This window comes from Halichoeres trimaculatus, unplaced genomic scaffold (assembly GCF_033239565.1).
Source record: "Halichoeres trimaculatus isolate MK-OKI-2021-1 unplaced genomic scaffold, fHalTri1.1 fHalTri1_scaffold_17, whole genome shotgun sequence".
NCBI classification, from domain to species: Eukaryota; Metazoa; Chordata; class Actinopteri; order Labriformes; family Labridae; genus Halichoeres; species Halichoeres trimaculatus.
The window spans coordinates 8,063,125-8,077,225 of NW_027437195.1; the positions used below are offsets into that span (position 1 = coordinate 8,063,125).

The following is a 14,101-nucleotide window of genomic DNA, read 5'->3' on the forward strand; positions in this document are numbered from 1 at the left end:
AGAAATAGTTAATCCCCTGCAGTGTGGATAGTGAATTAAGTGATTCAAACAGGATACAGTCTTGTGAAGATCTCATGAAAATCTTGTGGTATTTTCAGAACAGCTTTGAGCAGTTTACAGATTCAGGGATTCAGGCATTAGAAACATAAGAGCTTCTTTACTGAGTTATAACTGAATATTTTGCCCTGACTGGGATAACATCCTTGACTTCACATGTACAGAAAAGCCAAACTGCTGCCAAACATGTTGAACTTCTTCACGCTGTCACAGCCTGAGGTCTTCCGTCCCCTGCCACCAGTGCTCATTAGCTGAACTAATTAGAAAGAAGCCAGTAATTAAGCTTTCAGGGGGAGAAACGCACCTACTGTATGAGCGACAGGACATACAAACACTGAGGGAGGACACAACTTGCGAGCACACTGTGGGCTGTGTCGTAAATGACCTTCCCACTCGCTAAGATTCCTGAGAGGCCTCGTAAATCATCTCATACAAATGAGGGCTTGTAGAAGGAAAGAGGAGACAAGGACGAAACAGAGGAGGAGGACAGAGGATGAGGATGAAGGACAGTAACAGAAGGAAAGGGTGAGGAAATCATCCAGATTTCTTCAGGATGTGCTCACACTCAGAGGCATCACCTGACATGACCACGACATGTTCTCCTGTGATCTGCAGCCGCCTGGATGAGAACAAGGAGGTCACACAAAATGCAGGCAAACCAAGCAGCCAAGGTTTCATCTTACCAGAACTTTAAACTCTGAAAAAATGCTTCTGTACTTTTCCACACTCCTGAATGAAGATGACAGATGAAATACGGTAACCGAACAGTATCAGACTATCTAAACTCCTGACCACGATACAAACAGCCTTCCTGTCAGCAAACAATACACTTTTGTTTCAGCACAGACGCTGCAGTCTGGGCCCCAGCTCAACCGCGAGGTGCCAAAAGTATAAATCCAACACATTCGATATGACTTGATTCAGATGTAACACAGACACTGGAAGTAGAGCGAAGCTGAAATGATCCAAAGTTACACATCTCATTTTAGTGACAAGTCTTTGGCCCACAGTAGGCGTACGCTTGTCCGTTTATTGCGAGGCCACCTCAGAGACAGGGAGAGACAAAGAGGGCTCATACTGGAGGAGAAATTAAGCTGAACATCTCTGTGATTCATGTATGGAAGGCAGAGGGTGAGAGATGTTGCTCTTGGAGACGAGGATCAAAAGAGTGGACAGGATTCAAGGCTTTGCTTCGCTCCGACAGTTTGTCGACAGCTTTCCAAAAACCCTGCAAGCACACACGAAGAACACGCACCAAACTCTTCTGCAAGCACATGTGTGTAAAAATGTTCCACAAATCGCAGCGCTTCATAGAGGACAATCAAAACTGACTTTGCATGAAAGGAAACCTGTGCGCTCGCATTTACCCTCCCTCTCCTCCCTCCTCTGCTTTCATTTTCTCTCCAGTGAGCACTTGAATCAATGAATCCCATCTCCTCCGACTTTGGAGTCTCCTCTCGTCTTCCCAAATCCACTGACATTCACGCTCAGCAGAGTGGCGTGCAGGCCTTTTCCTTTTTTCTTTTTTTTTATTTTGGAACAACCGCTGCATACCTAAAAAGCCGCTGTGGCTGCGTTAAAGACAGCCAGAGCTCAACAACTGCTGCATACAATATGAGCTCAGACGGAGCTGAACAATGCAGAGCTGGAGCCAACCACACACACGCACACATGAACAAACACACATTAAGTTCTTCAGACGGACAAAGAAAGAAGCGAGGAATGTAACTTGGAATTAAAAGAGACTAAAACAAAAGTGACAGCAGAGCAGAAAATGACTGCAGAGTGTGTCTGTTGGAGGCCAAAGATGTTCAAAGGTAACTCTGGGTTTACAACACATCCAAGTTTGAACAATACTCTGAAATCTTTTCCTAACAACAACAAAAAATGGTCAGCCAGTGACTTCATCTGTGTTTTTGATTGTTGTGACGCAATTTCTTTAAATATCTTTGAAGCAGAATTTATGCTGATTACCAGAACTGTCTAACACTGTTTGCATATCCTTGACTCTGTAAGTTACTCAAAATAATCAGTTTTGAAAACAGCACAAGATCTTCACAAGATCTTCATGAGACTTGCTGAAATAACAAGGTCCTCACATAACAATCTCCTATTTACTTCATGACACATTGGAAGGGCAGGTCTGCTCATAGCTCTGCTCCTGACAGGCCTCCAGACACCTGGCCAATCAGAGGAAAGAGGGTTTGTGGAGCGAGGAGCCTTAAAGAGACAGCAGCTACAATGAGGTGTTTCAGACAGAAGCTGAAATATAGGTTTTCTGAAACACCAGTGGGAGACAGGAGGGTAAAGGTGACCTCTCTTTGGACCCATGTTTGAAGTTTAAAAGAGATACTGTGGAACTATTTTGCCACAGGGATGAGTAAGACCCAAAGCTAGGAATGGGTACCGCATTAGGTACTTTTATGGGCACCAAAAAGGGACCGAATTCTGTCTATAGTACAGAGTACCAATTCACGTAAAATCAAAATGTACGTTTCCTAAACGCATCTTTGTGGCTGGGGAAAAGAGTAGGCAATTTTCCATGCTGGACATGAACATAACATTGCAAGTTTGTATGTTGAGAAATAAATATATAAAATTGAAAAAATTGAAGAATTTATTCTTAAACAAATAAATATTTATTACCACACAATACACCAAAATACCGAACATTGTTACCGTTGAGGACTAATACCTATACAGTACCAGGCATTGGTACCATATCTTTCAAATAAAAAAGGTACCCAATCCTAACCACACATGAATTTTAACCAAGGCTGATGTGACTGAGTATGTTTGTCTCCCTGAGCAATTCTCTGAACATCTTCTCAAAACTTTGGCATTTCTTAGTTTCTATTAAGTTTGTAGGCTGTGCTCTGTCAATACTTTATTTTGTTCAGGGATGGGTGCCTTTCACATTTGAAATAATACAGTACCGATTCCCAGCAATTGGTATTGGTACTCATCTGTACCAATTTTTCGGTACTTGTGTGTATTTATGTGGTTAAAAAACATCAATTTGTTCAATAATGACATGCAAATTCTTTTTAATTTAGAATATTCATTCTTCAGTATGTAACGTTGCAATGCTGTATTCGTGGAAAATTGCCTTCTCTTCCACTATCTCATAGTCACAAGGGACCTAAACATGGTACCTTTTGATTTTTCGTGAATCGGTACTGGGTGCTTTTGACAGAATTCAGTCTGTACCTATAAAAGTACCTCATTCGGTACACATCCCTAATTTTGTTACATGTTAATTTATAGAAAATTATTCAATGATACATTCAAATAACTGCATGGGTTATGTTCAAAGGCTTCAAAGTTGAATGATTTAATTTACCTAACAAGCACACATCCTCACTGATTGGTCAGATCAGTGCTGAAACTCATCCAGACGCTCTCGCTGAAATTCAGAAATTCCCTCCAGCCAGCAAGACTCTATGAGGTTTTAGTGGTGCAGACAAAACAATCTGCCTTTTTCAACTGTGGATGACCCATGTGTGACAGACAGTCTGAAGTCTGTTCATGCCACAAAGTCCGGCCTCACAAACTTGCTCACTAATGTAATATACCGACAGCATGCGATGCACACGTAACAGGAACCATACGGCAGCATGCTCCTCACTTCTGCCCCTCATCTAATCACCGCGTTCACACGTTCTTAAATATCTCTTTCACAACTCCCACTCACCTCCCCTCAGGCAGGAAACGCACACACTAACACACATAAACACACATCTTGTTCTGCTCTAAAAGGGGCTGCAGTGTGGACAGAGCCTTGAGGTTCTTCTGAGCTGCTGCTTCCAACTTTCACCGAGGTGTCTGCAGCTTTTGGATGAGGAGTCATGCGATATCACCACACTGTTCACGCAAATAAATCTACCTCCATGTGAGGCCTGTGGTACTGTAAGAGCAGAACAAAGAGCAGCACTTATAAGACAGACTCACACACACACACACACATCTCAGTAAAAGCACTGGCCGGAGTGCACATGTGTGAGTGAGTGTGCAGTATAACCTGAAGTAGAGGGAATGGCTCATGGACTCGATTTGTTAAACCTACAGGGAGAGTCTGCGATGTGTGACAGAGACTGAAGGGAGCCATGTTTCCACTATTGCTCATGTGATCTGTTTATTAAACCACACACACACACACACACACACACACACACACACACACACACACACACACACACACACACACACACACACACACACCAACACACACAGACATTAATCAGACACTGAGTCACTTGGCTGAGTGTCTCTGGCTGCAGTCACACATTATGCCACGCACAGTAGTTAGTGAGGGCCGCAGAAACAGCCCATCACTGCAATTTAATTAAAGATGACATAATGATAGGTTCTTGTTCAGATTCATGTTGCCATCATCATCCTCAGCGTGGATGAAGAAGGGTTGAATTTACATCCATTCATCACATTTTTAATGCATGACTTGCTCAACATGTCTGGCTGAAGTGCTTTGATAGATCCTCCTGTGAGGATTTATGTTAAGTTTTCTTTCACCTTGAGTGAGCTGTGTGTGTATGTGTGTGTGTGACCTTCCTGCTGTAATTGACAATGACGCTGCTTTCTGCAGAGCTTATTCAGCTCAAAAGTTTGGAAAACTTTGCGGAGCAGCAAGAGTCACTCAAAGAGACATATCAGCAAATGTGACGTATTATCTCTTTGAGTTTTCAAGGCAGAACTTTTGCTGCTGTTACGCCTGACCCCTGTCAAACTCTGACCCTCTAGTTCTACTATAAGTCAAAGTTTGATGTGAAGTCACAGTCAGCAGTAGTCAAAGTACTGTACCAGTAAACTTAACCTATGAGAATATCAAAATATAAAGTTGTGAATCAAATCCAGCGCTCTAAAAGCTGTAAGTAGTTTAAACCCTGACATAACCTGATGTGATTTTGCACCTTTTCACTCCCAATTAGAGTCAAATCACCCAAAATATTCTCATTATCATGTCTCACACATTACTCCCCAACAGAAGAGGAGCAAAGATATATCTTGATTTGGACCTCAAATATCTTCACCAGGCACTACAAAATTTGATCTGAAACTCAAATGTATGCGCATAAACAGCCTGAGCTAACTGTTTGAATAAATAAGCAGGGAAATAACAGCTTAAGTGGATTTAAGAGGATCTTAGCACACAAACAGCTCAATGAATGCACAGGAGAAACTCAACAACTTTTTATGGGTGTTTGATGTGTAATTTTACTGTACATACACAGTGTGTTTGGGATCCAAGCAAAAGGAGAATTCAAGCATAAACTTTAAACAGCATGGCCTCAATCTAAGGGCTCTTTGGTGTCTAAAGTTAAAGCTAAAAAAAGACGGTGGTCAAAGATGTTGTGGTGGAGTTCAGATCTTAGCCTATCACCAGGCAAACAACTACAACAAGCACAAAATCCAACAGTTAAGCTAAGGCCCAATTAAACCCGATCAAATCCAAGCTCTGTTAAAGTATTTTCACCTGTTTAGGAGTCAGAACTATCCTTTGGCTAAGCCCCGCCCCAAAATGTGATGAGCCAATCACAGTGCGTATAGCCATTCCCATACACTCGGACTTCCTCCACCCCGGACGTCCATTGTAATGCATAGCAGATAGTCAGTTTTTGTTCAGTTGTTTTGTTCAGAGATTTTTACGTTTTTTTCAAACAGTAGCCACGGTTACATGAGGAGTTTTACTTCTTTCCTAATGGAATCTTTCTGAATGACTTTTCCGAAAACAATAGTATACATGGAAAGGAATATTCCAATCTCTTGTCTACATGCGCCACTATAATCTATAATCTATAATATATTATCATTCATAATCAAACAGAATAGTCAATGGGGCATTTGCAGAAAAATGTAAAAATCACGTGATTTATCAAAGTTGCGTCTTGCGTCATATCTGAGCATGTGCTGAAAGAACACACCCTGACAACTTTCCATTTGAGTGGATACATGATTCCCCAGTCGGTTTGGGGAAAGGAATATTCCACCCCTGTGAAACTGATAAAACATCCATTCCGATTGGCACTTTTCTTTCAGAATGAGGTGTATACAAAGGTTAAATTATTTTAGTTTGAGCAAATAAACCAAATGCGAGCAGAATATTTGGGTCCATGTATACATGGCGATTGTTTTGTGGGGTACATGCAACTCTGACACAAGGCATCCTGGAAGCCTGGGCTCACTGGGGTTGTACTTTTCACCCTTTTCCTAACAAAAAAAGTGTCATCTTTGGATAAAGTTGTATGACAGACCACAACATCAACTCAACCTGTGGGGTACTTTTTACTTTGGTGATTGTACACCATTGTTAGTTGTTGTTTCTTGTTTTCCTCTATCTTGTTATCTGAGATGGTGATGGTAACAAGATGCAGTTCAAAACGCTTTCACTGGGACATGCAAATTGTGTCTTGTAACCAAAGCTGTTTATTGACCTTCTCAACAATAAAATGATTAATTTTATTTTTCTGTGATCCTTCCGTCTCTAAAAGTCCCCAGTAGCATCCTGGTATGTGTTTCCTACTGCAACACCTGCCATAGCGCCTGTCACTGAATGTTGACTGTCTGTCCAAGTGAGAGGAGGGGGCGTGGCTTAGCCATATGAGCTACAGAAACAGGCATTTTCAAACTGGCTCTTTCAGCTTTCCTTTGCTTTTGGACTCAAGGTAACACAGAAAAAACTTTTGGTTTCCACTCCTGCACTGACTTTACTTTCCAACACCAGAGGATGCTGCTCGAATGCAACCCTGTTCTTCCATCCCACCGTACACTTTTGTTAGCTTGATGCCAAAACACACTCACATTAAAAACATCAAATACTCAGCCGTTGAAGGCCTAGTTTCTTCACAACTAAAGCTGTTTGTGCCGAGCTTGGCTTTCATTTTCAGTTCTCTGTAAATTCTCATCATTGAGGGATGAGAAAACCCCTCAGGGCGAAAACATGACTCCATCCAAAACTCTGCAAAGGTGTGATTCTCCGCTCTCCCTCTCAGACTTTTGTGAATACTTTAACACAGATATTAAGTTCAGTCTCTTTGAAGCAGAACCTTTCAGAGATTTGGCTGCAAATGTTTTGAAGGATAATATTTGCATGTGGTAGTCGAGTCTGTCCAAAGGGCTGTTGACACTGGAGCAGGGGAACAGCTACAGTCAACTCAAGTCAATATTCTTGCTGACAGAGATCTGCAGAAACGATGTCTTGAGAGCGAGTCTTGACGCTGCAGTGCATTCTGGGCCAGCACGGCCTCAATGACCTGCAGGAAAACTTCATTTCCTGTTCTCCTGCAGTCATCTCATCGCGGAAATGACTGATTGTGAAGCATCACATTGCAGATACAAGAATGCACGCACAGTATGCTCATCAGCCTGGACATAAAGATCAAAGCAGGTCAGCTGCTCTTATGTAAGTACACTTAATGAGCACTTTCAGACCACAGGAGAGCATAAATATTTGACTATTTGTAAGCTAAACTGAAATGTACACCAACCTCTGCAAACCTGATGTGACTACACATGTAGCTGCTGCAGTTTGTGTTTGTATAATGACCATAAGTAGCTCTGAAATTCAGCTCTATGTGAGTAGACACACGACCACAGCGTGATGGTTCATGCTCCATTTGGCCGCTGGTAAACAAAGCAATAACTGCTGGTAGAGAAAATGAGATAAGCTATAAAATTGCATAACAGAAATTTAGAGGATCCTCAAATGTCTGCGTTTATGGCCGTCTATAATTAATCAAATTAACTTTTGAATTGGAACATCTGGGCCTCCAAATAGGCCTGACAATTCGAGCAGTAAAAACAATTTCTGGTAAATGGCAAATGGAGAACAGCAGTGATCTGAGATAGATCGTACCTGCCTGCTGTTTCTGAGGCGATGTTTGATACACGGTTTACTCACCTCTGTGTCATCCTGCCTCAGGGGTTATATTTCTGTTACCACCAATGTTGTGCCTGACATTTAACGACAGCCCATTTGAGGTTTCATAAGCCAGGAGGAGAGAATAACTGGAAACAAAACTTTTAAGTAGGTAGAAAAAAAAGTCCCACAGGCAACAGCAACAAACTCTTTTGTAATTCGTTTAAAACAAACTAATCGTAGTGATTTGACTACCTTATGATGCAGATTCTCCAAAAACAAAAACAACTTTGAAAATACATATTGGGTTAACTGTTTCTGATACAACCTCAGGAGAGTTTAAAGACTACTCTGAATGCTTTAGCGACATCTGCATGCTTGGCTCAAAGGTGGGAGCGTGAACTTGAAGTGCCTCACTAAAAAATTAATTTCATTTGACACAAATAGCATTTAAATTTCCACTTTTCACTTAAACTTTCTGGGACATTTTTTTCTCGTTTTTTTCATTAATGTTCAAACATGAGGCAATATCACTTTCCATCCATCACAGCATCAGCAGGAGCTACAGCTTAACTACGGTGTACCATAAGGGTCAAAACACCCCCAATTTGAAAATTTGTTGGAAGCTTTCAAAGTCAATATTTTTTGAAGTACATGGAATAAATAATAAAGTGTTGTATATTGAGTTGCTTTGAACGTAGGATTTGCAGGATTTTCCTAAAAAATGTCAACTTTTACAGGAATAATCCTACTCAATCATCTCCTACAGGCCTCTATACATGTCTGCCAGTGTCTGTGTCTAGCTCAAACCCTCTCCTCTGCCTGTATGTTGACGTTTTGGTTGTTTCACATTTCTGGGCGGAGAGTTAGCCTGGTTACCTCAGCCAATCACAGCACACCCAGGGGGCAAGTAGTGGGTGTGTTGATAATAGCGAGTGGAAGAAGGTATCCTGATTAGCTACGATAGTGCACGTAGCATGGAGTAAGAAAAATTCAACCAAAGTGACACGAAACGCCAAAAAGATAAAGATCATGGCTCTTGAGTCCCTCCCACATATAAACAAGATGCTGATGATGGATGCTGGACTAGTGGAGGTGTTTGGGGTCCAAGGTTGTGGGTGTGCTCTGCTGCTGGCACTGAGCTGAGGAGGAGCCCAGTTTGAATGTTGTGTTTACTAACACGTAAGAAAACTCCAGCAGACTCTACCTTTAACCACTAAAAAGTCACAGCCTCACCAAATACATCAAAGTGTTGGAGGATGTAAGAAGACGGGTCTTTGTTTTGATGGCTAACACACCACACAGACACTGTAATTTCAATCAAACATTGTCAGAAATTTGCATCGTTTAGACTGTTTTCTTGTCAGTGCTTCATTTACAGTAATGCAGAGGAGAACATATGACCCCCACATGTCACCTTGTCTTTTCACAGGCCTACAATCAGCCTGTGAGTGAAGCTGACAGCAGTGGGTGGTTTGCTGACAATGAGCTGTTTTTGTGCGCTCTGCCTGGCACCCTGCACTCCCTCCATGTGTTTGGGTCCTGTGGCCCTGCAGAGCGAGCTGACGGCACAAGGGCACCTCTTCACAAGCGGGCCCAGCTGCCTCGCTGAAATGCCAGAAAGAGGGAGGGAGGGGGAGCACTTCAGGCTGGCCTCCAAAGGCGGGCATGAATCAAAGCTGAATACAGACACAAACTGCCATGTCTTAGAAAACGCAGCCATAAAGGCGTACAGTTTACATGCACACACAGGGACACGGAGGTGACACACAAAGGGGATGTTTAGGTGATAGCTGGATAATAAAACACAGATCCCCCCCTTGGTCTTTTCTGCCTTAGCCAACCATCCGAGGCTCAGTGGGACATAAACATGCTGCACAGACACTCGCTTAACATCCATGTTGTGTGCACCTGCTCCAGCTCAGAGAGATGTGTGCTAACCGGCAATAACTCACTCTGTGCACAGCATGGGAGCAGGTGCATTACTGAATAGTGTGGACTGAATTATTGCGGCTACTTTTGATGAGGTAAATTAAGTACAACATATTTTATTTTAATGAGACAAATGGCCACAAAGGATCCGTTTATTTTTGATGCAAAGTATCGGAAATCTTTGTATTTGATCATTTCTCTCTTTTATCATGCCATCCCGAAATATGATTCAGCATTTGCAATGATACCAACATTATACAGGGTTCTTAATGCACAAATATGCTCTAAAAATGGAATCTCGTTGATTTGGCAAATGCAGCCTACTTTTGCCGATCGAATGAGTGTGATAATACCCCTCCATGAGTGAGCTACCACCTTATCGTGGTGGAGGGGTTTGCGTGTCCTTATGATCCTAGGAGCTAAGTTGTCGAGGGCTTTATGCCCCTGGTAGGGTCTCCCATGGCAAACAGGTCCTAGGGGAGGGACCAGACAAAGTGTAGCTCACACAGGCCCCTATGATGATGAACAATAATGGTTTAGCGTTTCCCTTGCCCGGACGTGGGTCACTGGGGCCCCCTCTTGGAGCCAGGCCTTGGGGTGGGGCTCGATGGTGAGCGCCTGGTGGCCGGGCCTGTTCCCATGGGGCCCAGCCGCGCACAGCACGAAGAGGCAACATGGGACCCCCTTCCTGTGGGCTCACCACCCGCTGGAGGGGCCAAAGGGGTCAGGTGCCGTGTGAGTTGGGCGGCAGCCGAAGGCAGGGATCTTAGCGGAATGATCCCTGGCTGCAGAAGCTAGCTCTAGGGATGTGGAATCAAAGCTCTCTGTTTACCGGTCGATCTTCGTTCCCACCCTCACCTATGGTCATGAGCTTTGGGTAGTGACCGAAAGAACAAGATCGCGGGTACAAGCGACCGAAATGAGCTTCCTCCATAGGCCGGGCTCTCCCTTAGAGATAGGGTGAGAAGCTCGGCTATCCGGGAGGAGCTCGGAGTAGAGCCGCTACTCCTCCGCGTCGAGAGGAGCCAGATGAGGTGGCTCGGGCATCTGACGAGGATGCCTCCCGGACGCCTCCCTGGTGAGGTGTTCAGGGCACGTCCCACCGGGAGGAGACCCCGGGGCAGAACCAGGACACGCTGGAGAGACTACATCTCTCGGCTGGCCTGGGAACGTTTTGGGATTCCCCCGGAAGAGCTGGACGAAGTGGCTAGGGAGAGGGAAGTCTGGGCTTCCCTGCTTAGGCTGCTGCCCTAGCGACCCGACCCCGGATAAGCGGAGGACGATGGATGGATGAGTGTAATATTTTGCATTGTTCCTTTAATTTCGAATTCTTGGCTTTTAGTCCATTATGCATGAAAGCATCATTATCAATACCTTTTACAAGATTTTCTTCAGTGTAAAGTCAATATGTTTCAACTGCAACTGTTATAAAAAGAAGAGTAAAGCACTTTTAAAGGTACAGTCTGCAGTATTCAGCAGCATTTTGTAGAACATGCTTTTTATAAAAGAAATGTTCCCAAGCATGATTTAACTGTTTCATAAATACCTAAATATGAACAAAATTTTATTTGTAAACTTAGCATGAGCCTTTAATGACTACATATCAAGCTGGTCCAGTTTTAGGAGGCTGCCATGTTGCACCACAATGTTTCTACAGTAACACAGAATGGACAAACTTCACTTTTTATTCGTTGAAAAGCCAAAAGAAGGAGTTAGAGGAACATCCAAGGAAGCAGAGATTGATAGTCTCATCACTGATAGTCACTTTAGCTTTTGAAGGTCGTACTACAGTATCACCGATCATTTCTGTTTTAATCCAAATAAGAAGACCTTGTAAAAGCTTTGAATACAACTCAACATTTTTTTATTTTTTTATTTTTAAATCAAATCTCATTGCCAAGAATTACATCAGATGTCTGTGTCTAACTTAAGTAACATATCTGATAATTCTGTCAGCTCCTTTGACCTAAAAAGCTGTATGTGTGTATCAGCTGTGCCCAACCCAGACGTGACCCAGACTCTGAGGCCACCCTGGGTTTCTGTCACTCCACACATTACGTCCAGCTCTTCATATCTCCCTTTGAGAAAACTCAGCACTCCTGCCCCGGTCCAGACGTCTGCATCATGGCCTGACACGGGCTGATGGACGGCTCTAAAGGAGCTGCTGACGGGCAGAGAGAGGCGGTTTGTATTAGCGCGCTGTGCAGCGTCCTTGAATGTTTCTTTGTGCTGATGAGTGAGGCTGAGCAGCTGCTGATGACCTTATCGGGGGGAGAAAATAGGGGTGTGGGTCTTAAAATAATATTAATTTGGCGCGTTTCAATCAGGAGTAATTAAGCAGGATTTAGCTGTAATCCTTCTGCGGCAAGAGGCAGACTTTGTGGAAATAAATCTTTTTGTAGCACGCTGCATTATTAACCGGACTGAATATTTTTGGCATCACCTCAAAAAGTCAAATGTAGGAATGCGTGTCTTTGAGGAGACTTAAAACTGAAAGTATTTCCTGTATCTGTGCCACTTAGGAGTCTGTGTAGTCAAATGGGAGAAGTTAGAGCAGACGTCTGCCAATGCTGGGTTCTTCAAAATAAATTATCTACATTCTGGGCTGATATTTCATCAGCACCTTAACTTTCAGGCATTCATTCCTAAGATGGACAAATCAGGAGAAAATGATCAGTGTTAGAGATTTGTTTCTGTCCCAGCCATACACTCTTCATTCAATGTGGCAAATGATCTGTTTGTTGGCTCTGAGCTGACAGTACAGCTAGTGTCTCTTTCCAAACAAGAAATTCTGCTGGACTCGCCTGTGAAACCATGATTTGGATGTCAAAACTGTAAAAAAATAACAAGTTTTTCTCCACTCAAAAACTGTAACACATCCAACATGTTGATCAAATCTCAATTTCTAGGGAAGCACATTTGAGAAACAAGATGTGTGAATTGTCTAAAGGCTCTTTAGAGGCTTCATATTTACATTTAAATGCAGATTTTTGTTTTTTTACCTGAGCTTTGCACCATTTCCATCAAAGGATGAGTTCACGGTTAAGTTGGACAGAGAAATCTGCTTACCTCATTGGCTGAGTCCGCAGTGCTGTCTTCAGATCTTCCACCACCTTGTTCCTCATTTCCATTTCCTCTTCATCAAAGGCAAAGAGGGTCTGCATCTGCGCAAGTGATGAGAGACGAAATGAAAGTGAGTGAAAACACAACAGATTAACATGAAATTTGGCTTTACTGCCGAGACGACTTGGCAGGCCACCTGCTGGAAACCATTACTCACTTCTTAATTTAAAAACTTTTCTTGTTTTCACAAGTTCAACTCAGAAATGTTGACAATTTTTTGGCAGTGGCAACACAAAAACAGTGAAATCACATTTGTCTCCTCTTAGAAGTTGTTGTTTTGATTAGTTGTAGCGTCAAAGATATTTGGAGCCTTGTTAGCAGAGGATCACATTTCAAGCAGACCATGTGTATTACTTGCTTTTATAAGTCATTCTCCTTTAAACTGACCGTTTGAAGCCACACAACTTGCTTAAGAAGTCATACAGGCAATTAGCTCCGATCCAGTTTGCAAGCCATGATTTAAAACAGAAAAACACTTTGACCGTAGGTGGTGTTAACGCTTTTCTGCATCACTTAAAGACCCCCTCCTAAGGAACATCAAAGAGCTGCTGTGCTCTCATTAGTCAGGGCCACAGGCCTTCTGTTTAGCCTCTGCAGGTTTATGAGAGCTCACTGCCAAGTGCAAAGGTTCACACAGGGTGGAGCCTCTTCCACAAAAGCACTTCTGAAATTCTCCAGAAGTTCTCTGGAGCTCTCTGGACCCTGTCCTCAAACTTTTACAAAGTTGCTCACTGACTCATCTCTCACAGCCTGAAGTCGTATGTCAGATCAGGCTGCAGGTGGGAGAGAGAAGATGAATCTCAAAGCATGAAGTAACTTCAAATAGAGATTCTAAACTGGGGAAAAAGGTTAGAAAAATAATAATAAACGAAAAATAAGGAGAAAAAACTTTCTGTTGGCATTTATGCATGCAGTCCAATCGCAAAGTTTCAAAAAGGGTTTTATTTGTGTTAAACCAGAAGCGCTAGGATTCTATTATTACTTCAATCACCATGATCGGCCATTTTTACCACTAGATCCAAAACATTCAAATCTGTGTTTCTTCTTCACCCAATTAGCATCTCCCTTGTCTTTTTTATAAGAATTAAATAATACCAGTATTAGGTTTTAACATTT

The 14,101-nt window shown here is 42.7% G+C and overlaps 1 protein-coding gene across 5 annotated transcripts in view; it reads right to left on the minus strand.

Moving 5' to 3' along the window:
• The window catches only part of daam2 (dishevelled associated activator of morphogenesis 2), a 155,697-nt gene that overhangs the window by 42,314 nt on the left and 99,282 nt on the right, over nucleotides 1-14,101 (minus strand). For all 5 annotated transcript variants that reach the window (XM_074692581.1, XM_074692580.1, XM_074692579.1 and 2 more), the window contains exon 5: nucleotides 12,932-13,026. In XM_074692581.1, the coding sequence (XP_074548682.1) occupies nucleotides 12,932-13,026 (95 nt within the window). The remainder of the gene's footprint in view (nucleotides 1-12,931; nucleotides 13,027-14,101) is intronic.